At 46.8% G+C, this 27,438-nt stretch overlaps 1 protein-coding gene across 8 annotated transcripts; it reads right to left on the bottom strand.

The window, feature by feature from the left end:
- Positions 1-8,396: 8,396 nt before the first annotated feature.
- LOC122922230 (suppressor of cytokine signaling 4-like) lies at positions 8,397-27,027 on the bottom strand. Of its 8 annotated transcripts, XM_044272778.1 has the most exons (5): positions 26,939-27,027; positions 26,602-26,678; positions 26,353-26,492; positions 21,222-21,334; positions 8,397-10,916 (listed from the first exon to the last, which is right to left on the bottom strand). In XM_044272778.1, exon 5 carries the CDS (start codon positions 10,859-10,861, stop codon positions 9,578-9,580), a length of 1,284 nt encoding a protein of 427 aa, XP_044128713.1. In that variant the 5' UTR covers positions 10,862-10,916; positions 21,222-21,334; positions 26,353-26,492; positions 26,602-26,678; positions 26,939-27,027; the 3' UTR covers positions 8,397-9,577. The 8 variants fall into 8 exon arrangements, with proteins under 8 accessions (XP_044128713.1, XP_044128710.1, XP_044128711.1 ...); XM_044272775.1 differs by lacking the exon at positions 21,222-21,334; XM_044272776.1 differs by lacking the exon at positions 21,222-21,334 and having other exon boundaries at positions 26,353-26,495.
- Between the last annotated feature and the right edge of the window lie 411 nt (positions 27,028-27,438).

The following is a 27,438-nucleotide window of genomic DNA, read 5'->3' on the forward strand; positions in this document are numbered from 1 at the left end:
CCCGCGATGCTAGGGAGGCTTGTCCCTGCCTGCCATTTGCTGCTCCCCCCCCCCCGACACCGGATGTTTTTATCCGCACACAGGGAGAAGCAGCTGCGGCGGTGCGGGGAGCCAGGTAAGTAGATTCAATGTGAGGGGCCCGGCATATGAGGCATTTTTTAGTCTCGGATAAGCCTTTTAAGTAATTACCATTTTACTAAATAATTTTATTCTTATATTGTATTAACATATTCCTGTACGCTAAAACATTGTGCTCTGTGTTTCTTTTGCGCGGGTTGGGGTTAGAGCAACACTAGCAGGGGGCGGACTGGCCATAGACCCTACAAGGAAACTTCCCGGTGGGCCGATGCCCAGGTGGAAAATGGAGCAGGAGCACGGAGCGGGGCAGCTGGTGCTTGGCACCACAGAGCGGCAGTTTTTGGGGAGGTATTTTGTGCTTCTGGGGCAGTATTTTATCATGGACTGTGATATTTGGCGATATAATGTGCCGCAATATGGCACCGCTGACCTCGCCTATCTGTGTCGGCCCTACCTTCTGTCAGTTTTGCCCCGACCACAAAATGGGGTCACTTTTAGTTTTTTTTTCAGGGCCACTTTAAGTTCCCGGTCCGCTCCTGAACACTAGTGCGCCCTAACAGCGGTATTACTGAACCTACAGACCTGGGGTCCTTTCTAGGTCCTCACGGCTGGCTGCAGAGGTCTCACCCAGCCTCCGATCAGATCACTGGGAGGAGGGGGAAATCCGCTTTGATCATGCTGCGGTCACAGCTGGGATTGGAGCGACCTCTGATCCCAGCTGTAGAGCAGAAGGCTGCTCTAACCCTGGTTTCACACCTAAGCGTTTCTCAAACGCGCGTTTCTATGCGCGTTTTTGTCGCGCGTTTTTATGCGCGTTTTTTGTAATAGTAAACGCGCGTTTGGGTGATTGACAGCAGTGTTGTCCAAAGAGTCTATGGCCCAAACGCGCGTCAAACGCCCCCAAAAAAGCTCCTGTACTTGTTTGAGCGTCGGGCGTTTTACAGCGCGTTCAAACGCGCTGTAAAACGCGAAAATGTGAACCAGCCCCATAGGGAAGCATTGGTTTTCATGTGTTGCGCGTTTTACAGCACGTAGGAACGCGCTGTAAAACGCTCAAGTGTGAACTTAGGGTAAGAGCGGGAGTGCTTAGTTACAGTCCATCCATAGCCCGGGAGGGATCACAGAAGCTTCCTCTACAACAGTGACGACAATGGGTGGTTCTTAAGGGGTTAAAAGGGGGATCCTCCCTGTCCTAAACTCACTTTTATTAATCTGTTCCTGGGAAAGCTGGGTGACAAGCAGTATGGTCTATATGACACAGGTTGTCCCCCAGCTTTCTCCTGAGCGGCAGTACTATTGTATCACTGTATTTCTGGATAGACTTGATGTTCAGGAGTCTGGGAAAGCTGGGTAAAAACCTCTGCAGTGACCCATACTGGTTGTCACCCAGCTTTCCCAAACAGATCCAGTTAGCAGGCTGCCATTCCAGCTTCCATAGTGGTTGTCACTCACTTTCCCAGAGTCCTGAATGTCAAGTCAGTCAGTGATACAAGGGGATTACTACAGGCTGGCCCTTCAGGACCGTGGAAAAGCTGGGTGGCGAAGCAACCTGGTAAGGGCTCATGCACACGGCCGTTGCCCGGCCCACATACAGGGGGTCCGCAATACACGGGCATCGACCGTGTGCACCCCGCACCACGGATCGCGGACCCATTCACTTCAATGGGTCCACAATCACGGAGATGCGGAACGGAGGCACTGATCGGAAGCACTACGGAGTGCTTCTGTGGTGTTTCTGGTCGTGCCTCCGCACCGCAAAAAAGTAGTGCATGCACTACTTTTTTGCGGTGCGGACCGTTAGATGCGGATCACGGATCCCACGGTCGTGCCCATTCATTGCTGACCGCAATTTGTGGTCCACAGCACGGGTCTGGCTGGCACACGGCCGCGGGCATGAACCCTAACCCAAAGCAAATGTAATCTAGCAATGCCCCCCCCAAGGTAGGTGATACCCCATCTGAGCTGTACAGCACCCTACTGATCCTTACCCTACTTTTCCAGAAACAGATATAACATATACAAAGTATCCAATCCTTACGCCCCAAATGTATCTATCATTGCACTAGGACAGGGGTCAGCAACCTTCGGCTCTCCAGCTGTTGTGAAACTACAATTCCCAGCATGCTTCATTAATTTCTATGGGAGTTCTGAGAAGAGCAGAGCAAGTATGCATGCTGGGAGTTGTAGTTTGCTGGAGTGCCGGAGATTGCCTACCCCATGCACTAGGCAGATATGGTACAGAAGGCGATGCGTTCCCCAGGCCATTGCCCTACCACATGGTCTTACTACGTCTGATTTTACGCTCGTTAACCTATCATTTAAAGCCGCCATCACACCATCCTCCATTTATCAGGGAAGCGCCCGTCTCTGTCCAGATAACGTGTGGGTTTAACATGAGTCACTTGGGACGGGTTAGAAAATGTTTGACAACTTTATCAGCCGGACATATAGTAGAGGAGACAGCAAGGCGAGATCTCCCACAGTGGTCCATCTGGGAGCTTCCGCAGAAGAAGAGGGCTTTGGGGAGATATTTCGGATCTAGAGGAAAGTGCAACCAACACTTATCAGTCCTGATCATTCATCAGCTTAAAGGGGTTCTCCGGCAACTTCAAGTTATCCTCTATCTACTAACTGATCGTGGGGTCTGACCGCTGGGACCCCTTATTGATCCGGAGAACGTGGGTCCAATACCCTCGGATCATGCATGCGCCATGCCACTCTCAATGAGATTGTCGGAGGTAGGTGAGCGCTGGGCACATGCTCAACCTGCCACTCCATCAGAATGGGGGGCACAGGACCTCCGTCCTGAGAATCAGTGGTCAGACCCCCAATCAGTTCGTTATCTTCCATCCAGTACATTTTTTTTGCGGATCAGACGTGGACCCATTCACTTCAAGGTCTGTTCCGCTGCCCCGGAAAAATATAGAACATGTCATATTCTTGTCTGTATATAGGACTGTTCTATTATGGGCCAGACGTTCCGTTCCGCAACACGGCCAATGTACGCGTTTTACGGAAAAATGGCTACAGTCGTGTGTAAGAGCCCTTACTGGAATACCCCTTTAAGACCATTACATGAGCCAATGATCGGGAATGAACATTCGATCATTGCCCGTGTAGACTCCAAAGCACGGGCTCGTTTACAGCTGATCGCATCTTTTACTGACCCCACATCCCATGAATCCAGTAATCAGTCCTGACTTTAAAAACATGGCGGCCAGCAGCACCCCTGTCCATGTCTATGAAGTGAATGGGGATGAGCTGCAGTACCACACACGACCTGAGGACACGTGCAGCGCTGTTTTTTTTGGGGGGTGGAAAAATCTGATATTCCATTTTTATTCCATTCCATGCTTAGAAGCTGAAATCGGGCTGGTTGCTATGGGTTAAAGCACACGGCAACAGCTGACTTCATGGAAGTAGGTCAGGGGGTACTGCAGTCGTCTCAGATGTCAGACAGATTTCCTGCCCCGGACACTTAGGCGTCTTCCTCCTCTTTAAAAGCCGCACTCGTTGGGGGTCTACACGAAGGAAATACTATTGAATTCTCCGTAGTCAATAAACCCATTCCCTGAAAGCTTCCTGTCCTCCGGCCCCGCGAGACTGTAATGTTTACAGGATCGGGTGGTAGGAAATTCCCGGAACTTCTCTCGTTTCTATGTTGGAATTTCTGCATTGAGCAATTTATCATGTGAGACTCTGGGGACAGAGACGGCGCGCCTTGTCAGAGGCCTGCGTCAGTTCCGTCTTAGGGCTCATGCACACAAACAGATTGTTTTTCCGTGTCTGTTCTGTTTTTTTGGCGACCCAGATATACAGTAGATCTATTCGCCTCAATGGGGCAGCCAAAAAAACGGAAATGACTCCTTATGCATTCCGTGTCTTTATGTCCGTTCCGCAAAAAAATAGAACATGTCCTATTATTGTTCGCATTACGGACACGGATAGTGCTGTTCTATTAGGGGCCAGACGTTCCTTTCTGTTGGGATCCTCATCTCTTGGCCATAGTGGAAAGAGGTCACAAAGAGCGTCTCTCGCTCTGGAGGCCTCATGCACACGACCGCTCTGTATTTTGCGGATCCGCCAATCACAGATGGCGTCCGTGTGCGTTCCGCAATTTGCAGAACGGCACGGACAGCCATTGATATGACTGCCTATTCTTGTCCGCAAAACGGACAAGAATAGGACAGGTTATTTTTTTTTTTTACAGAGCAACGGATGCGGACAGCACACGGAGTGCTGTCCGTATCTTTTGCGGCCCCATTGAAGTGAATGGGTCCACATCCAAGCCGCAAATACTGCGGCTCGGATGCGGACCAAAACAACGGTCGTGTGCAGGAGGCCTTACACAGACAACCTACTGATGTGAATGGACACTTTGTAATGCTCAATTTCTCCAGTGGTGGCGCTGCAGGGAAACAGAACACCTAGCGCTGTGTTTTCCCACAGATCGCAGCTGATCTCTGGAGGGTCTCACACTTTGCCATCAGCTTTTTCTGAAGGGACCTATCTGGATAGGGAAAGCCCAAAAGTGGAGAACCCCTTTAATATGTTGTATCAGGGCTCATGCACATGAACGTGCGTTTGCGGATGCGGACCCATTCACTTGAATGGGTCTGCGATCCGCAATAGACAGTCCGCACCGCAAAAGAATAGGACGTCCTATTTTTTTTGCGGCGCAGAGGCACAAACTGAAATCCTGTGGAAGCGCTTCGTAGTGCTACCGATCTGTACCTCCGCACCGCTCCGTATCTTGCGGATTGCAGACCCATTCAAGTCAATAGGTCCGCATCGGTGCCCATGTATTGCAGACCAGCCGTCTGCGGTCCTTAAGACGGTCGTGTGCATGAGCCCTTACGCCGCAGACCTCCAGTGAACGGTATGGGCTACTTGTGCCGATTTTCGCCGGCTCACCCCTCTGGCTGTAGAAGGGGTGTAGAGTGGAGGGGGCCGCTATCTGTGATGTCTATACGGCGTCATATTGTATCTAGGCAGTTGGCTTCATGACACCCATAAAGGGGTATTCCCAGCACTAGGATAAGCTGCCGGCAGATGAGTCAGAAACGATTGCTCATGAGACCCGTGCGAAAGGTCATGAGGTCATAGTCTGAACCTGCAGCACGACAAACAGTGACTCAGGCGGCAGAAGACCCCCCAGGAGGCCTACAGCCCTCAGACACTAATATACCTTTATTTCCACCGCTTTTGCTTCCCAGCAGCGCCATATGTACCTGGCAGCCGCCACTTACCAATATTCTCTGCTTGAATGGGCTGGGCTGCAGTACCACACACGACCTGTGCACAGGAGTGGCGCTGTTTTGCACGTAAAGCAGCGATCACCTTGATTTCACAGGGAAGAAGGTGTCAGATCCATATATAAATTAGGAACCATTTACCCATGCGCCAATATGTCAAATTACTCATCGGTCATTCTGCGCCTCTTACTGGGCGGAGCTTAGTCGTCACATGACTGTGCGTGCAAGTATCATAGGGTTTGATACATAGTTGCTGGTCTGGGAAACAGTGTATTACGGCCACTATATAGATGCTGCACCCATGGTGGGGGGGGGGGGGGGGGTGCACAACCATGCAAGTAGTCTGCGCGATGGGCAATTCTCCGAGTGGTCGCGGTATTACAGGCTGGACGATAATCATAGAATCGCTGTACGCATCAGATTACCAGAAACGTTATTTATTTTGATCAGAAACCTACATATTATACACAAGTCACTGTTAAAGCAGCACTCTCTGGAACAAAAGACCAAAGTCAACTTTAGAAGGGGTTTACTGTAAGGTACCAAGGCATCCGGGCACACCAACGGGCATCGCAGCCCCTGTATCTCAGGCATCTGTGGCAATGCCAGCTCACGGATCACACCTCCATGACCGATCACAAGATTTATTCTGTGAGCGACTGTCCCTTTAACTGGATGCCAACTTTACTAAGCCGGTTGATGCTGGGAGTTGTGATCCATCAGCTGAGAGGGTCATTTCCTTTAATCCGTGGCACCAGAGCTGAATAATCAGATAAAGGCCTCTTTCACGTGAGGGTATTTTGTGGTCCGGAACCCGCTGCTAATGTTAATAAAACGTGTCCTAGTTTTGGGGGGGGATTTGCCTCCAACTACATCCATTACAGTCTACAGGAGGGCATCCAAAATGGCGGAAGGAAGAACTCCGCATGTAAATCTGGATGAATTACCTATGAGAATATGGACGGTATATTGTCCAGACCCGACATATGGGCAGATTTCTATACGCTCGTGTGAAATAGGGGAAAAACAAAAAAATTTAAGGCCCCCAAAAAATCGGAGGCGGACCCATTCATTTCAACTGGGCCTCAAAAAAACACACCGTGTTCTGTCCGCATCCGTATGTCCGTTCAGCAGTCCTGCAAAAAAAGATGTCCTATTGTTACGATGCATGTGACTTCCGTGTTGCCTCCGTTTTTCTTTTTTTTTGCGGACCCGCTGCAATAATGCCTAATCTTGTCTGAGAAACGGACGTGACTAGGACATGTTCTATCATTTTTGCAGGCCCGCGGAATGGATGTGGACTGCACATGGTGTACAGTCCGCTTTTTTTTTTTTTGCGGCCTCATTGAAATGAATTGGTACGCATCCGATCCGCAAAAATGCTGACCAAAAACATGGCCATGTGAATGAGGCCTAAGGGGTATAGAAGTAGTCACAACAGGGCCCCCGGAGTCTGGGGGGGCAAACCAACCGCACTGATATTAGACGGTACGTGACACGTGGGGGTTGGCCCGGGAGCGTAAAGTTTAGCTTATGGCTGGATTAAAGGAATTTTAGTTGTGATTAGCAATATTAGAGGTGCCAGCTGTTTATGGGACCCAACAGCTGAAGGGGGCCCCTGTCTGCTCTTAAAGGGGCAGTTACTGCAGATGGGGGGAGGGGTGCAAACCATAACAATCACAACCTTTCCTTTCCCTCAGGGAGAGGGGTGAGGTGGGGTCCTAGGGTTACTTGTCGTCCCCCCCCCAAGTTCAATTGCAAAAAGTTAGTTATTAGTAAATCACTACAAACGCTATCTCTAGTTATAGGGGGGTAGAAAGATTGAGTTCCAACCAGGCCCTGATGCCCTTCTTTAATATACGAGGACACTAATATTCAGAAATAGCACCCCCTGGTCACAGGATCATGTACAACCCCCTTAAAGGAAAAGACATGTCCTTTAAGGGGGTTGTACATGATTTGAAAAAAAAAAAAAAAAAAACATGGCTGCTTTCTTCCAGAAACAGCACCGCCCCTGTCCACAGGCTGTGTCCGGTATTGCAGCTCAGCTCCACTGAATAAATGTGGCAATGCTGCAATACCACACCCAACCTGTGGACAGGGGTGGCGCTGTTTTTGGCAGAAAGTAGCCATGTTGTATCTTATATTGGATGAACCCACACTGGCCAGGTGCTATGGGCATGTATAAAGGGGTATACTCCGAGAGAGGCCGTCCAGCCATGCTGGGAGTTGTAGTTTTGCAACAACTGGAAGGTCACAGCTTGTAGACCTCTACTATAGGAGAACCCCTTTAATTCCAGGCCCTGTTTAAATGTGAGACCACTACGGTCACTATATATACCCGTGTATAGCTTTACATTAATACCCTGTGTTACTGCCTAACAGGAGGAGAGAGGACTGCAGGCATCACTGACCCACAAATCCTCCAGCACCGAGCTTGGATCAGCAAACAGCAGAGAGGTACGTGATAAATAACAATTATATGAGGATCCACTAATGCGTCATGGCAGTAAATGGTTAAATAGAGTATGGAAAAGGCTTGTTAGGCACAGTGATTGGAGGGCAGTACTGACCCTTGTGGTGACCAGTAGGTTCAGTTGTACTCCCCCACCCCCCGCGTTGTTACTGTTATATCTGTCTTTGGAAAAGCTGGGTGATGAGCAATATTGCCGTTATATTACCCACATGGGTCGTCATACAGCTTACCCAGACTCCTGAATGACCCCTGCTTCCTACAGCGCCCAAACTAGACAGACTTGCCCACTCTTTGAATGCTGTCACACAACTTTCCCAGAGTCAGATATAATTAAAGGGAATGTCTGTGATGTGTCCTTTTGAGGCTGGGTTCAGACCTGAGCGTTTTACAGCGCGTTCCTACGCGCTGTAAAACGCTCAACAGGCAAGAACCAATGATTCCCTATGGGAATGGTTCTCATCTGGGCGTTTTACAGCGCGCTGTAAAACGCCCGACGCCCCAAGAAGTACAGGAGCTTCTTTGGGGCGTCTTGTCGCGCGTTCCCGTACATAGACTTCAGCGGGAACGCGCGACAATGGGCGTTCGCTTGTCTCTGTATGCGCGATTGCAAACGCCCGTACAATCGCGCATACAGAGCGTACGTTCAGTACGCTCAGGTCTGAACCCAGCCTAAGGTCCAACGTTCTGTGCCGATTAGTTTCCTAATATATCCTTATAGCGGTTAGGGCTCATGCACATGAATGTATTTTTGGTCCGCATCCGATCTGCATTTTTTTGCGGGTGAGATGCGGACCCATTCCTTTCAATAGGGCTGGAAAAGATGCGGACGGTGTGCTGCCACAACCATATGTACGTTCCGCTGCCCTGCAAAAAAAATAGAACATGTCTTATTCTTGTCCGTTTTGCGCACAAGGATAGGACGTTCCGTTCTGTAAAATGCAGAATGCACACGGCCGGTATCCATGTTTTGCGAATCCTCAATTTGCAGTCCGCAAAAACGGCAACGGGTGTGTGCATGAGCCCTAAGAGCAGGAATCGGCAACCTTCGGCACTCCAGGTGTTCCGAGACTACAACTCCCAGAGTGCTCCATCCCCTTCTACGGGAGTTAAATGAACAGCTGAACATGTTTGAATGCTGGGAATTGTAGTTTTACAGCAGCTGGAGCGCCGCCTTAGAGCTAAAAATCCCCAGCAAAAACAAAGTATAGAATGTTGTTTGCCTGCAGCCGCCACTAGGGGGAGTGCAGGAGCTTAGTGCATACTGCTTTATTATAGAATTCAATGCATAAATGTATGCAGTAAGCTCCCTCTAGTGTTAGAATTATACATAGCTCTAGGGCTAAGCAGGAGTTTTGGAGCGGAGCTTGAACGTCTCTAAAGACTCATGCACACGACCGTGCTCGGTCCGGGAAACGTGGCCCATGTGTCGGACGCATCTTCTGGACTGGTGGCAGCTCCTCTGACATGAACTGATTGCATCATAGTGACCACTGAGTTCCTATCTGGTCGCAGGGCTATTGTACTGTACTCAAATCATCATGTCGGGACAGAAGGGCTGCCGTCGGTCCGGTGGATGCGGCCGACACACAAGCCACGTTTCCCAGACCGAGCGTGGTCGTGTGAATGAGCCCTTGGAAGCTAATTGCACATAGATGAACCTCATCACTGAAATACACAGAAAATGTGCAGGTGCCAACGCAGGGGGTCACAAACTTTCTTCGGTGAAATACCATAAAAATAAAAAATCACTATTAATACGTCTGGTTTATCACTTATGGTGGCGTCCCGGTATGTCGATGCGGCGGACCCGCACTTTGGATTTGTAATGATATTCCTTTAGGTAAAGTTTCATGGAAGAAGGGACCGGCAGGGCGTCGATGCCGTCGTAGTTTGTGGCGCCGCAGATGACGGTTCTGCAGGTGTGCTGGAGGGAAAAGGGGAATGTCCGGTGCAAAGGGCTGGAGAGAAGGGGCTCGAAGAACATACAGGAGCTGGGGTCCTTGTAGTGCTCCAACAACCCCGTGATGTCGGGGGCATGGAACACACACGGGTCATGGGCGTCAAAGCTAAAGTTGTGATTCCACTGCTCGATGCGGGCGTGCAGGGAGCGGCTGTAACGCCTGAAACTTACAGAAAACAAGTAGTCCTCCTGTGCGGAGTCCCGCAGTAAAAATGTCCCTTCCGGCTTCCCATCTAATAGGGCCTCCGCCGCATACCGATCCATCACTCCCCAGTAGCACGGGTTGTTATTGATCTGGAACAGGTCTGGAACCAGGCAATGGACGTAATCTATCTGGGTGTGATATTTCGGAGGGGTGGCGGACAGAAACACCTCATCATCCGGCTCCCATTTGGGTTTATTCCGCTTACGAGAACTAGTGCAGAGCGTCAGGACTTCGTCATCCGAGTCAACGTCGCTGTCCTCCTTGGCGCCCCTCAAGGCTTTGGTGGTGACCGATTCTACCGCCCCCATGTTTACTTCACAAGACAGGACGTGCCGCTCTGATAACGTGTCCTCCTCCCCTTCGGCCATGGCTAGAGGGTCCACCTTAGGGGCGTCTTTAACCACGTACTGGGTGTGCGGCTGGCTTACGGGGGCAGTGTGCCTTTTAATAAAATGCCACCTGTAAGCCAGGTCTGATTTGGGGGGGAAGGGGCACTTGTCCAGCATCAGTTCGCTGATATGAATTTTCCTTTTGGAAGACAATACCGATTGGTGGCGGCTGCTGCAGGTCTTTATGGGGAAGCACTGACCCACGGCATCCTGCAGCTTCTGCTTCAAAGACCGACCCAAGAGCTTATGTCCGCAGGAGCGGTCCAGATCCAGTTCTATGGAGGAGCTGCTGTGCTTTCTCTCCTGGCTCCTTGCAGATCCCTCCGCCTTGTCCGCAGCACGCGCCGCGCCTCCATCGGCCAAGTGGCCGCTTTTATTAGACCAGGAAAGCTTCTTGCCGCTCCAAACATATCCGTCTTTCCGGTCCGCGCTGCGACTTCGACTGCTTTTTGGCCTGACGTCGAGATCGCCGAGCTTCTCCTCGATGTTTTCAGCCATGATTAACCCTCTGGATGCTGGGGAGGTTCACTCCTTTCCTGGATTTCGACAGGATCTGCATATTAAATAGAATAAAATATTTAGATAAACTTTATATTGTTATGTGTTTTTTTTTTCTCCTAATATGCTGGTTTCTAATATCTCTGCTTGCTGTCAGTAAACGTGAACACTCTTTGTATCTATTTATTGTAGCCAGTTTAGGCAATGATCTGTGAGCTAAACACATCAGGAGGCTATAACGTGTTTCGACCACGGCGCAGTTACAGGGAATTGCTGCAAATTTCGCCTGTGTACAGGTGAAGGCCACGGAAACCATGTTCTTCACCTATACGAGCTGCCTGGCCAAAAACCACACAAGAAAACCCAGGGGTGCACCAACAATGAGGCCAGGTTAGGCGAACGCCTCAGGCAGCACCAGGTAGGGAAAGGAAGGAGGCAGCGGAAGGGCCACTATGGACAATAAGCACTTTCATTGTGGCAAAGGGGTTAGGTTAAGAAATTGGCATGGGGGGGGGGCGTTTAGAAAGGCTAGGTGCACCCCTGAGAAAATCGCACTGCGGCCGCCACCAGTAATATCTGCTTCAGCAGCAACTGCACAGTTTTCTCAGCTAGTTTGCTACAATGTATCAGTCTGTATTACAAATTGTTTATCTCGCAGCCCATTGGCTGGTCTGGATACAGTTGTATCCCCTTCTCAGAAGAGGAGAGCAGGATGAGTTCTGTACAGGTTTACGGTAAACCAAAAAATTCTCATTCACCAACAGCAAGCAGAGGTCTAGAAAAGAAAACTGCGAGGAACTGAAACACAAAGTATATTAGAAAGTTGTAGAGCTTTTCATTTAAGGCTACTTTCACACTAGCGTTTTTTGCGGATCCGTCATGGATCTGCAAAAACGCCTCTGTTACAATAACACGACCGCCTGCCTCCGTCATGAACAGATTCGGTTGTATTATGTCTTCTATAGCCATAATGGAACCGTCATCGACACCATTGAAAGTCAATGGGGGACGGATCCGTTTCCTATTGTGTCAGAGAAAACGGATCCGTCCCCATTGACTTACGTTGTGTGTCAGGACGGATCCGTCTTGCTCCGCACCACACCGCAGACAGAAAAACGCTGCTTGCAATGTTGTTCTGTCTGCGATGGGGACGCAACCAAACGGAACGGAATGCATTCTGGTACACTCCGTTTCGTTCAGTTCAGTCCCCATTGACAATGAATGGGGACAAAACTGAAGAGTTTTCTTCCGCTATTGAGATCCTATGACGGATCTCAAAAGCGTAATTGAAACCGCTAGTGTGAAAGTGGCCTATAATGAACTACTTAAAACTAGAAACGCCTTCATGACACGGTGCCAGTGGGTCGCCCAATATTTGTGACCAATGAATGAGACCCAGCAGACGGGGCAGGATATAGCAGAGCCAGTAAAGTGAGCTCTTGGATAACAGCTTGACACTGCTTAGTAAGGTCTATAGAAGCCTAGATCCTAGGGGTCTGGGCTGGGGGCTTTCCAGAAGCGAATACATAGGGTAAGGATGGACACACAAACCCATGTAGATCTGACACTGCACCTATACAATCCAGTAAGGGTACGTTCACACTGAGTTTTTTGGAGAAGGTTTTGAGGTCGATTTTCCTGCAGGTTTTTCAGCCAAATCCAGTAGTGGATCCAGCAGGAAGTAGAAGTAGAAGTCCGTCCTTTAAATTTCCGGTTCCTTTTGAATCCACTTCTGGCTTTGGTTGTAAAATCTCAGGGAAATCTCCTCCAAAAAATGCCCAATGCGGACAAAAATATGTTTGTGTGTATGAGCCCTTATGCCTAAAAACAGACTTAAGGCTCATGCACACAACCGTGCTGTGTTTTGCGGTCCGCAAATTGTGGATCAACAAAACACGAATGCCGGCCTTGTGCATTCCGCAATTTGCGCAACAGAACAGGCCACCCATGATGGAAATGCCTATTCTTGTCTGCAAAACAGACAAGAACAGGACAAGTTCTATTTTTTTGTGATGCGGACAGCACAGGCAGCACCCAATCGGACCCAATCAACGGTCGTGTGCATGAGCCCTTAAGAGGAGTGAAAGCTACTCCAGTCAGGGGCTGGCATAGTTCTGACTCCAGGCGCATGGACTGCCGGAGGTGCACCTAATTTATGATGAGGCCTGCACCTTGTTGTAACTTAGGCACAGGGGCTATCAAAGACCAACGTAAAAAGCCGGTCTTTACTAAATGACCCCCACAAGTGCACTTCTACCCGATGTCTATCAGCCATAACCAATAACCTGCCACCCGAGCGATAGGAACAAATGCTACTTGCTGAGAATCGCCTCCATGATGGTCTGTTACATAGCAATCTAAGAGGAAGCTGCTGTTCTGCAAGGGAGCCGCTCAGCGATTCCACTGGGCACATGCCCAGCTCCCAAACCTCCAGCATCCTAGTGGAAATGACTCACCAGCAATCCCATGGAGAAGGAACAATTTGTGAATTGAGGTTTGCAGCGTTCCCACAATCTTGTAACAAATGGTCTCTTATTTTCTGCATTAGGTACCAGACACGAAGACGGCATGTGTACGTCTGGGCCGTGTTTTGGCCAATCTGATCATTGCACCTGACGTAGCTGTTCTTTATGGTCACTCACATTGCAAATCTGTGACATCCCTCAACAGCTAGGAGTCTAGGACAGGGTAGGTGGTCACAATGGTCAGGAGATCTCCTGGACACTGAGGTGACAGACGCCCCTGCCCCCCAGGGTAACATGTACATAATTGCAAGTTCTCATGTCAATCATATAGGATGCAATTAAAGCCCCTTTCAGATGAGCGAGTTCCACAGTCCGGACTTGCAGGGCGAGTATGCGGCAGCTCCCGTCCTGACCTCCCAGCACTGACAGGGTCGCATAGCATTATATTGATTTATTATGCTATGTAACCCTAGAGTTCTGGAATGTATTGGATAACACTGACAGAATTATGTCAGTGTTATCCAATACATTTCAGAACTGTAAGGGTTACATAGCATCATAAATCAATATAATGCTTTGCAACCTCGTCAGTGCTCAGGAGGTCAGGACGGGAGCTGCCGCATACTCGCGATGCGAGTCCGGAGCCTAAGGCCTTATTCACACGTCTGTGAATCACATATGTGTGCTGTCTGTAGTCTACACGGACAGCACACGTACCCATTGGCTTTAGGCTACATGCACACGACCGTTCCGTTTTTTGCGGTCCGCAAATCGCAGATCTGCAAAACACGGATGGCGTTCGTGTGCGTTCCGCAATTTGCGGAACGGCACGGGCAGCCTTTAATATAACTGCCTATTCTTGTCTGGAAAGCGCAGACAAGAATAGGACATGTTAATATCATTTTTTTAGCGGGGCCACGGAACGGAGCAACGGATGTGGACAGCACATGGAGTGCTGTCCGCATCTTTTGCGGCCCCCATTGAAGTGAATGGGTCCGCATCCGGGCCGCCAAAACTGCAGCTCGGATGCGGACCAAATCAACGGCCGTGTGCATGAGGCTGTAATGTGTGCATTCACACGTCAGTGGTTTTCCACAGACAGTGGCGCATTCCCTATTTTTCTCTGTGATTATGGATCCCTTGACGCACATTATAGTTTATGGCTCCATGTAAAATGATGGCCACAACACGGAAGCCATCAATGTTTAGTCCATGGTTTTCATGGACCATTGGTAGGAGATGCTCTTGAAACTATTTCCAGTGTCCGTGGAATACGGATGACACACGGAGAGCGAAAAAAAGGACACGCGGACTCTTTGTGACTATCTTGTCACAGATGTCATCCGCAAGAAAAGCAGATTTCTACCCCCTTTAGGCTGGTGTCTCACATACGTTATTGAGGTCATTTGTATATTTTCTGTGATTTGTTTTGCTGGTGTTTTTGCATATTATTTTTATTTATTTTTTTACCTGCGAGGTTCGTTTTTTGGGGCAGTGGTGTTTTTCTCAATTTGCAGTCAGGCTTATGCAATTATAACACAGAATTGGATTTCTTGCAAGCATTCTGCAAGTGAATTAGCCCTAATGCATAGTCACGCTGCATAATCGCTGGATCCCTAGGGGATGGGGCTAGCAAAGGTCAGCTTTCAGGGTAGCCAGGGGCCAGACACTATTTTGATCAAAAATGAGCACAAAGAGCTTCAAGTTTTCATATATAGCAAGTATAGCAGTAATGCAATTCAGAGTAATTGCAGATGTGCAGGGGAGGAGGAATGGGAGACTCGTGACCCCCATTCTAGTGATTGGTGGTCCACCTTTAAATGATTAGGCAAAAAGCTCTCCCTTAGATATCTAGCAGCCGTGATCTTCCTTACAAGTCCAGACAAGTACAAGCAAGACAAAAGAAGGGGGAAAATAAGGCGTCTGGATAGAAGGTTCAATGTACACAGGCAATAAATAGTTCTAGGTTCCCGTAAAGCTCGTCCTAACATTAACCGTTTCCCGCACGTCTGCAGCGACGAAGCCCCAAGACGTCTGACAAAACACATTTCCCTGAATGGAGAGCGGCTTGTGAATGACTCCTGAGCTCATTCATAAAACGTTCTTCGGCAGAAGCAGCCATTATCTCCGCTCCAGTCACCTACGCCGTTCACAGCCACATTATATTCATCTTTCTGCTGACTTCATTCAAGAGCCGATGTGCAGGGAATGCCAATGAAGCCGCCCGACGAACATAGCCCCCTGTCGATTTATAGGTACAGCGCAGCTGGTTTTAAAGGGATTGTCCTCTATTACAAGGCTTTTTCTTAAAGGGGGTGTCCACCTTTCTAGTGACCCTCAGTGGTGAGCCTACTTACCTGATCTCTATGGCTTCCCATCATGAGCTGCTTGGTCCTGTAGCTAGCCGGGTCAACATCCGATGGCTGACTACGGTGGTCACATGACCCGTGTCAAACAAGACATTGACGCTACAAGAGGAGCAGCAACACACAAGGGGAAGAGATTGAGCTGGAACGCAAGGGCGTGGATCAGATAAGTAAGCTCAATACCTGGGGTCCAGCCATACTTGGGGGAGGGGTCGGAAAAAAAGCACTAGAAAGGTGGACAACCCCCATTAGTCCTCTGAGGTTTTCAGCCGAAAAATACTTAGCCGTATGTACTGATTGACAAGGGTCCCACCAATCACGGAAACGGAGTGGCAGTTGCAGATGTCAATGCAAGTCTTCTGGACTGTTGGGAATAGGTCGGCAGCAGACATGTCCAAACACCGCTCCAAAAAGGGGAACATAGGATCCCCTTTTTCATGATAGTTGGGGTCCCAGTGGTTGGACCTCAATAATCAGATGCATTTATATTCCCCGAAACATAGGGTGCACGCAGCCAGTCACCATCAAGGGGGAAAAGAATGGACGACCATGTCCGTTTTGCGGTCCGCATCTTCAAAATACTGATGCAGACCATGTGCTGTCTACATTTTTCTTGCGGACCCATTGACTTCAACATGGTCTGCATTTTGTGGACATATTCCATCTTTTTGCGGAACGAACATACGGATGCGGAAAGCACATGGGCGATTTGTGTGCTTTCCGCATCCGTATGTCTGTTCTGCAGAAAGATAGAACATGTCCTTTACTTGGCTGGACCGCGAAATACATATGGTCGTGTGCCTGAGGCCTAATGGCGGTGCATGGACTAATAGAACACAGCCTAAGGCCTCATGCACACAGCCGTATGTATTTTGTGGTCCGAAAACCGTGGATCTGCAAAATACGGAAACCGGCTGTGTGCATCCCCCACTTTCCTTTGTCCCTATTATGGAAATGGATATTTGTCTGCAAAGATGGGACAAGAATGGGATTTGCAGAACGGCCACACGGATGTGGAAAGCAGACAGATGACAGTCCGTATTTGTTCCAGCCCCATAGAAATAAATAGGCCCGCGTGCGATCCGCAAAAAGGGAGGATCCGATGCGGACCGAAAATCCGGTTGTGTGCATGAGGCCTAAACACTATGCAAGAGCCAATTCATGAGTCACGGACATGAACAGAGGAGTCTTTTTAGACAACACGATTTAATGCAGGAAATCGTGACCCGCGGAGCAGAGGAGATGGCGCGGTGAAGCATCTGACATAAAACAGACTTCCATTGTGTTGCAATGAGACAACTGAAGGATACTCGGCGTGAGCATGCCGCGGCCTCTGCACGTACTGAATGGCTGCCGCTGCTAACCTTGGCTAGAAGTATTCTCCTGATACGAGATCTGGCAGGTAACGGAACATCCGTTCACTTACAGATGCAGTATAAGTTCCGTCCGTTGCCTAGCAACAGATGCCCTTTGCAGCAGGTGACTATGCCGGATCTCCATGATTCTGTGGAGACCAGGGTAGTCACCTACTACGCTACATAAATTCCAGCAGTGTGTGATGGGGCTAGGGGCTTCTTTTTGAAGGCTGACGTCCTTAGCAGTTCCCCCGACACCACAGAAAATTATTCTTTGTTAAAACACTTAAAGGGGTTGTCTGCATTCTATAAAAACTCTGTCAAACCCTGTAAATCGCCTAAAATAACAAATACGTAATTGGATACTCGCCTGTTTCCTCCACTGCTTCTTCCCGCGCTGCGCTCGGCCCTCACTGCTGCTCTTTGTTTTTCTGGCTGCAGCGGTAACATTCAGTGCACAAGTGACCACTGCGGCCAATCAATGGCTGCAGCAGTGACCCCCGTGTAGGGAACGTTGCCGCTGCAGCCAAGATGACATCAGCAGCGGGAAGACAGGAGCGTAACACCCTCCTTGAAGGAACAGCAAAGAAAAGCGGTGAGTATCCATACATTTGTTATTTTAGGCCATTTACTGGGCCATAATTGGTCGCTTCCTTTAAAGGGGTTTTCCAGGATTTTGATACTGATGCCCTATTTTAAGGGATTTATCGTGGGGGTCCAACACCCAGGACCTCTGCCCATCAGCTGTTTGAGAAGGCACCGGTGCCCTTCTCCGTGCTTGGTGTCACGGTCAGCCACATTTACTTCAATGCAGGGGGCGCGGAGCACGGAGAAGGCTGCGGTGCTCACAAAAGCGCCAGTGCCTTCTCAAACAGCTGATTGGTGGAGGTCCTGGCTGTTGGACCCCCCTACCGATCATATATTGATTACCTATCCTGAGGATAGATCATCGATATCAAAATCCCGGAAAAACCAACACCTGACAAGGCTATAAAATAACAAACGGGCTAGTACCTACCTGAGTATGGATCCTGCTGTCAGGTGCTCTTTAAAGGGGTATTCTGGTTATAACAAGTTATCCCATAGGCACTGGGACCCCCATCGATCACGACAACGGACGCCCCCCCCTGAAATGGACAGAGCGGCTGGTGGGAAATGCAGGCCTCTACTCTATTCATTTCTATGGGGATTCCCAATAGCCGAGTACAGCGGCGCTCCCATGCACATGAATGGAGCGGCAGTGCGCTTTTCCAACCAGCCGCTCTGACCTGCGACAGAATGTCGCGTGTCGCATAGCGATATTGACAATCATTAGGTGCAGTGTAGCCTAGCTGCAGGCTAAGGCCTCGTTCACATTTCCGCTTTTTCACAGACATCTGCTGTCTGCATTTCCTGTGGACGGCGCGCGTACCCATTCACTTTAATGCGTCTGTTCACACACCAGTATTTTTTTACAGTGTAAAAATCACAGAGACATGCGGCCGAAACACGCCTATCGAAGTCTATGGGTCCACGACTGTGTCCGTGTCTGGTTTGTTTTTCACTGACCACTGACAGGAGATGCAGAAATTAATTTAGACAAACGAAGGGCAAAAAAAACAGACACACGGACCAAACGTGGATTCTTCACGGACTTATTTTTTTCGTGGATGTCAAAAGGATACGGAAAAGTGAGTGAGGCCTTAAGATGAACGTTCCCAATAATATCTACAGATGGGAACATTAGTCTGACTGGGGCCTCCTGCGCTCGTCCGTATGACGGATCCGCGTTGTAAATGGACGGCCACACGCGCACTGCCGTCTCCACACTTGCAATGTATGTATTTTTGCCTTTGGCTCCACTTTGATCGCACTAAATTATTCATTAGTGACTTCCGCTGCCGCTGCTGGGAAATGACATGAAATCTCGCATCTGTAGTTCCTCAAGTGAACATTTATCGGTCGATGCTTCCGTTCAGAGCTCAAAATAATCTACTTTTAGTAACGGCTTTGTGCAGTCACTATTACATTCCACACTAACAACCTGGCCGTATAACAGGCTAATTATTATGACCCATGAACCAAATGCAGCAAAAATATAAGACCTATAAAGCCAAACGACACCCTTGTCCTGCTGAAGACTTACTGACATTTGTGGTAAAAGGCAAAAAGAAGTATAAGAATGATAACAATAACGTCGCACATGGGCTGATGTGTGCAGGATTTCGTAGATGACATCATATTATCTCACACACGTGCAAGAAATAAAAGAGGAATAATAAAATGTCACTGTCCGCACCAGTGTAAGGTTTAAAGGTCTAGTAAGAGGAACCTTTACGCTGGGTTCACACCTGAGCGTTCTGAAAGGAGCGCTCTGTATGCGCGATTGTACGGGAGTTTGCAATCGCGCATACAGAGACAAGCGAACACCCATTGTCCCGCGTTCCCGAAAGTCTATGTACGGGAACGCGCGACAAGACGCCCCAAAGAAGCTCATGTACTTCTTGGGGCGTCGGGCGTTTTACAGCGCGATCGTACGCGCTGTAAAATGCCCAGGTGAGAACCATTCCCATAGGGAATCATTGGTTTCTCCTTGTTGAGCGTTTTACAGCGCGTAGGAACGCGCTGTAAAACGCTCAGGTCTGAACCCAGCCTCAGATCAACCTGTCTATGCAGTTTGGAAAAGGCCCTCAGTTAGGCAGTGGCCCTTTACCTATATGTCAGGGGTTAGTTAGTAACAAGATACATTATTTTATTTTATTTTTTTACTGTATCATTATAAGCCTGTCCTAAAAAAAAAAAAAAAGTTTGGTAAATATAAAATTTAAAAAATCCATAAATATTAGAATAAATCCATAAATATGAAATAAAAAAAATCCATAAATGTTAAATAAAAAAATCCATAAATATTAGAATAAATCCATAAATATGAAATAAAAAAAATCCATAAATGTTAAATAAAAAAATCCATAAATATTAAAATAAATCCATAACTATTACATAAAAAAATAAAAGAGAAATAATAAAATGTCACTGTCCGCACCAGTGTAAGGTTTAAAGGTCTAGTAAGATAAACCTTTACCCTGGGTTCACACCTGAGCGTTTCTGAGACGCGCGTATTTGTCGCGCGTTTTTAGCAATAGTAAACGCGCGTTTCTGTGATTGACTGCAGTGTTGTTCAATGAGTCTATGGGCCAAAACGCGCGACAAACGCCCAAAAAAAAGCTCAAGAACTTGTTTATGCGTCGGGCGTTTTACAGCGCGTTCAAACGCGCTGTAAAACGCTCAAGTGTGAACCAGGGCCATAGGGAAGCATTGGTTTTCACGTGTTGAGCGTTTTACAGCGCGTTTGAACGCGCTGTAAAACGCTCAGGTGTGAACTTAGGGTTAGATCAACCTGTCTATGCAATCAGTTTGGAAAAGGCCCTCAGTTGGGCAGTGGCCCTTTACCTATATGTCAGGGGTTAGTTAGTAACAAGATACAGTAAAAAAAAAATAATAATGTATCAGTATAAGCCTGTCCTAAAAAATAAAAAAGTATGGTAAATATAAAACTAAAACAAAAAATCCATAAATATTAGAATAAATCCATAAATGTTAAATAAAAAAATCCATAAATATTAAAATAAATCCATAACTATTACATATTTTTTTTTTTTTTAAATCCATAAATGGTAAATAAATAAAAAATCCATAAATATTAAAAACACATAAATTTTAAAAAATACATAAATATTAAATATAAATAAAAGAAACCTATAATATTAAATACTAATAAAACCATAAAATATAGAAACAAATACAAAAATAATAAATGAAAACAAGTTTTTGATATTATGAATTACTGCTAACCCATCTATTATTATTATTTAGTATAAATCACGTTTGTAATTTGCTTATTTTTATTTTGTTAATAGAAAATAAATTAATAAAAAGTTAACACTGCTTAAAAAATCCTGTTACGGTAGGTAGCATTGATTATTAATATTACTAAAGCTAAGAGTAATAACCTAAAAAATACATATGTGTGCATATATTTCTAACTATGGTGAAAAGTGTAAAAGTTCATATAATACAAAGGTCTACAAAATAGAAATATAAAACTGAATTCTACGTAACTGCTGGCGAGGATTACGGACGCTTTATCGCAAATAAATATTATTAGGCTAAAAATCATTTCAATTAAAACTCTTACATTTAGGGTCCAGTGCTGGGGATTTACAGGACACACGGATGCGGCGGGTGAGATGGGCGGTGGGTCTGGACCCGTGATACCAGCTATGTCCATATGTCCAGGCATGCAGAGCTCTGTAGTAGACGATGATCATGTACAGTACAGGAAACACACCTATCATATGTAACAAGCCGCAGCTTATACATGGTAGCATCCCCAGCCCAGCTCCTGGGCCCCTCTTACCTTGTATCCGGGCCCCAGCTCTGGATCCAGGCTGCTGCTATGTGGCCACAAGAACAAAGGAAAGGATATCTTTGCAGCCAGACAGGGAGAAGCCGCCACAGCTCCCAGCACAAGCAGCCATTTCCTATACACACAACTACATTACCCAGACTCAGGCAGCCCACCACTCCCAGCATGCACTGCGCCCGCTGCTACTTCTTTATTAACCCTTGACTTGCTCAGTTTTTGCAGTAACTTCTTCTCTGCTTACAGTATTTGTTTTATTGTTTGTTTTTCATCTTGTCAAATATTATCAGGTTATTACACAGAAGTAGATGATAGATAGATATAAGATAGATATAAGATAGATACATAGATAGATAGATATGAGATAGATAGATAGATAGATAGATATAAGATAGATAGATACATAGATAGATAGATATGAGATAGATAGATAGATATAAGATAGATAGATAGATATAAGATACATAGATAGATATAAGATAGATAGATAGATAGATAGATAGATATAAGATAGATAAATAGATAGATATAAGATAGATAGATACATAGATAGATAGATATGAGATAGATAGATAGATAGATAGATAGATAGACAGGAGATAGATACATAGATAGATAGACAGACTTTCCGGATTCCCGCTGGCTGCTGTGGCCGCACTGACTTATTAGTACAGGATTTTTTTTTTGTTATTCCCTTTGGAAAATTTGAAAGAATGTTAAAGTCCAGTGAATCAGACTTTACGGAAATCTACCAGACGGTTTCACAATAACAGACGCTCGGGGGTTCGGCTGCTTTCCTCCTTGATGGATGGGGGGGGGGAAGACATTTTGGAAACTACTAGAATGAATGAGCTGCACCCTGGGGTCCAGAAGTTCCTGTGCCACATGGTAGTTGGGGGCCCGGTTACAGATTGGGGGCCTTGAGCTTCCAGTGACACCTCTGGTCATAGCTGGACTTTCCTTCACATGGGCACAGATTTTACGTGCCAACCCAACTCTGCATCCATCCTGGCCTTGGCTTGTTAGGACCTAGCACCCACCCAACATATGCTATGCCAGCCCTCCCTCCACCCATGTGAAGGGGTCACCAGGAGAAGCAAGGCCTCAAAATAGTGGGATTTACCATGGATTTCTGAAAATATTTATATTTACTGGGAGACACACGGCCCTTATTCTCATGAGCGGGGGTGTCCCAGCAGTGGGACCCCCACTGATCACCTGTCCAGTGTATAAGTCATCAATACAAAGGGACTGGAAACCCCCTTTAAGACAAGACAGGCATATGAAATGATCCCTTAAAGGGTATGTCTACCTTTTCAGACACCAGCTTTCCTAGAGGCAGATCATTTATTTTAAGGGGAGACTCTTTATGAGGCTGTCTGATCGGACAATGGGTTAAATAAAATGTCCGTCAGATATGGATTAGATACATCAGCTCTGCAGACAGTATCACACATGACAGGATTAGATACAATAGCCCAGCAGACAGTATCACACAGGATAGGTTTAGATACACGAGGTCAGCAATCAGTATCACACATGGCATGATTAGATACATCAACTAAGCAGACAGTGTCTCACATGATAGGACTAGATACACCAGCAGATAGTATTACACATGATGGGCTTAGATACACCAGTTCATCAGACCGTATCACACAAAATTAGGCCTCTTTCACACGACCGTTTTTTTTCTCCCGTTTGCGGGCCGTTTTTTGCATTCCGTATACGGTCCATTTACGGAACCATTCATTTCAATGGTTCTGAAAAAAAACCGTAATGTACTCCATATGCATTCCGTTTCCGTTTTTCCGTTAAAAGATAGAACATGTCCTATTATTGCCCGCAAATCACGTTCCATGGCTCAATTCAAGTCAATGGGTCCGCAAAAAAAAAATGGAACACATACGGAAATGCATCCGTATGTCTTCCATATCCGTTCCGTTTTTTTGCAGAGCCATCTATTGAAAATGTTATGCCCAGCCCAATTTTTTCTATGAAATTACTGTATACTGTACATGGCATACGGAAAAACGGAACAGAAAAACGGAAACGGAAACACAACGGAAACAAAAAATGGAACAACGGATCCGTTTAAAACGGACCGCAAATCACTGAAAAAGCCATACGGTCGTGTGAAAGAGGCCTTAGAAACATCAGCTCATATAATATCATACATGGTAGACTTAGATACACTGCTCAGTAGACATTATTACACATATTAGGCTTAGATACACTGTTCAGTAGACATTATTACACATATTAGGCTTAGATACACTGTTCAGTAGACATTATTACACATATTAGGCTTAGATACACTGCTCAGTAGACATTATTACACATATTAGGCTTAGATACACTGTTCAGTAGACAGTATGCCCCACTGTGAGCATAATCAGGAAAGAATAGCCGGCAGCCGAAAGAGCATTGTATGTGTGTGTGCAGCTTTAGATACACTGGCTCAGCACACAGTATCACACATGAGAGGCTTAGATACAGGCTCAATAGCTCTCTGTCTACACAAATCATTTTAGAATGGTATACACGATGGGAGTTGTAGTGTTGCATGTTTCTCTGATGGTTTCACACATTATAGGCTTATGCAAAGAGAGAAGAGAAAGAAACGCCGCACATCCAATAATACAATCTGTAGTTTATTAGTGAACACAAAGCCCAGAAAAATTAACACATTGTATCCGATAACAACATTGTGTGTGGATCGATAATAAGTGCAACACACAGACCCACAGACACCAAGCTCAAATCTAAGAACATGAAAAAGACCGCCAAGTATATATGCAATTCATAAACCTGGCATCAAAGACGGTAAAAAATACTTATCAAATAGAAATAAGGTCGCTCGTGGTGTGAGGGTAAAACGCCCCACGCTTATCGCCAGGTCAAACTGGCTTCCTCAGGGGTACAACCTGAGGAACCCTGAGGAAGCCAGTTTGACCTGGCGATAAGCGTGGGGCGTTTTACCCTCACACCACGAGCGACCTTATTTCTATTTGATAAGTATTTTTTACCGTCTTTGATGCCAGGTTTATGAATTGCATATGTACTTGGCGGTCTTTTTCATGTTCTTAGATTTGAGCTTGTGTCTGCGGGTCTGTGTGTTGCACTTATTATCGATCCACACACAATGTTGTTATCGGATACAATGTTTTAATTTTTCTGGGCTTTGTGTTTACTAATAAACTACAGATTGTATTACTGGATGTGCGGCGTTTCTTTCTCTTCTCTCTTTGCATGCTCATGTGTTGATGCCATGGTTCGCACTCCTCCATTTCATGTGGTTTGCCCCCTCACGTTATAGCTTTTGTACACATTATAGGCTTAGATATGCCTCACGCACACGACCGTTCTGTTTTTTTGCGGTCTGCAAACCGCGGATCCGCAAAAAATGGAAGCCGTCCGTGTTCCTTCCGCAATTTTCAGAACAGAACAGGCGGCCCATTGTAGAAATGCCTATTCTTGTCCGCAAAACGGACAAGAATAGGACATGTTATGTTTTTTTTGCCGGGCTACGGAACGGAGCAGCGAAGTGCTGTCCGCATCTTTTGTGGCCCCATTGAAGTGAATGGGTCCGCATTTTGCGGCTCGGATGCGGACCAAAACAACGCTCGTGTGCATGAGGCCATACATTGACTTTCCCCGGAAGTTACTGCGCAATCTTGGCCACGCCGCGCCTGATTCACCTTCACATCTGATGGAAATTTTCTATATTTTCTCAGTGTTGGGGATTTTTTTCTGATTATCCAAAACCGGAAAATACTGAAAAATACCGAATACAAAACCAAAGGACGTGAGGCGGCGACTACTGACCAAAGGAGCCACTGTCACTGACTGCACCTACAGCACCCATAGTGGCTGACACTCCAAAGCCTATCTCCCTATGTGGTGTCAGTCTTCACTGCAGCTCTGGCATTCTATTCAGACCATATACACTTTGTATCACTGACAGTGAATAGAAAGCCTGACGAGTCATTCTTACATATCACGGGGTCTGAGTCAGCCCTTGTGACTAGGAAAGAAGAATGACGAGAAATAAAAGGTTTCATGTGCCCCTTCTCCAGTCCACGTTCCAAACACGCAGACTTTTTTGTGCCCCTTTTAGACTTATTTATTTTATTTATTTTTATATAGTTTATATGCATTTATACTTAAAGGGGTTGTCCGGGAATCTTATATTCACAGCCTGTCATCAGTATGAGATTAGTGGGGGTTCAACACCCAGCACCCCAGACGATCAGCTGTTTGAAGAGGACGAGAGCGTTTAGACCACGTGATGTCACATTCATCCGTAACGTGGCCTAGGCACAGCAAAGTCCCGTTCAAGGGAATGGGGCTAAGCTGCAATGAACGGCGCTGTGCACGGTAAGCTGCGAGGAGGCCGTGGCGCTCATTGGAGCTCCGGTGAGCGCTGCAGCTTCCTGAAAAGGCTGATTGCCAGGGGTGACGGGTGTCGGACTTCCTGATGACTTATCAATATGAAAACCCAGAGAACCCCTTTAAATGGGTAGAGTTAAAGGGGTGTTTCAGCATAAAAAAAAAAACATGTCTGTTTTATTCCTGAAACAGCGCCACACCTGTCCAAAGGTTGTGCCTGGTACTGCATCTCAGCTCCACTGAATGGGGCTTAGCTGCAATACCATACATAACCTATGGCCAGGTGTGGTGCTGTTTTTGGCAGAAAACAGCCATGTTTTTGTAATCCTGGACATCCCCTTTAAACACTCGGCCCCCAGTACAGAACCAATACCGGGCTGCGTATACCGCTGTCCTTATATGTGTCAGATGGGCCTCAGGCTCCAGAACTGGGGTACAGCTGCACCCCTTAGATTTAAACACTGCACAGATCAACGGGCACGCGATTTCTAAGGTAATAACTCACTTTTACCTGCAAAATTGTGGGGTCATCGGCCGGGACGTGTGGGCAGGGCTTTGGCCTGCCGATTGGCTGTTGTAAAGGGCCACGGCCTCTTCTTCTTTCCTATGGCGTCACATCCATCAGTCACGTAGCCTAGGTGTAGCCCAGTCCTACTGAAGGGAATGGAATTGAGCTGCAATACCGAGCACAGCCACTATACAATGTGTGGCACTGTGACCAGCTTACAATGAAGAAACCCAGTTATGTACCCCTTCTCACCCCATGGCTGCAGGATCAGACTACGCTGGGTTTGTTTGTTGTCTGTTACCATGGAGACGTATAGGTCGGCACTGTACCTGTAGACACAAAACCGCAGAAAATGTTTAAGGATGAATATTTACATTATTTTCTTTTTTAGGTGCATTGGTACAATTAATACGAGTGTAGATACAATTGTGTGCAACTAAAAAACTGAAGTTAATTTTACATAATTAATTTGCTGACCCAAAACAGACCTAGTCTTACTCCACAGACCATAAAGAAGACTATTTAGGAGTCAAAACTAAGAAAATCTAGAAAAATCTGGGAGAAAAGCGACAGAAATCACACAACAGACCCTTATGGAAGTCTCTAAACGAAAGTGTCCAGCAGCAAAATGGTTAACAGCCTCACATGACACTATCGCTGTCAAAAACCTCCGCGGTGATCACGCGACGGGGGGGAGGCGTCGTGGTTTCTGAAAGCGAGGTTCGGAACGCTCAGGAAGGGAGACCTCGTGGAACGCATTTCCGGTTCCGGCTCCCTGTCACAGAGGTTCCCGCCAACAGATGCAAATTCACCCGCGAAAGTTGAAAACGCGGAGAGAGGAGCCGCGGACGACCGGTACGTGTGACCTATGGCTGTTTTTACAGTTTCTATGTGACATACCGCACCTGTGTGTTATGCCCTAGTTCACCATCGTCTCTCCTTCAGTGCGGTCTTTCTATCGCAGGGTGTTTCTTATTTTATTGTGAAGAGACTTTATAGAAACGTAGCATTATATTATATTTTCATATATATCCAATCTTGAGGTGATTCTAATGAAATTTAATGCATTTTAAGACTTTATACAGATTT

The sequence above is a fragment of the Bufo gargarizans genome, chromosome 11, assembly GCF_014858855.1.
Source record: "Bufo gargarizans isolate SCDJY-AF-19 chromosome 11, ASM1485885v1, whole genome shotgun sequence".
Taxonomy (NCBI): domain Eukaryota; kingdom Metazoa; phylum Chordata; class Amphibia; order Anura; family Bufonidae; genus Bufo; species Bufo gargarizans.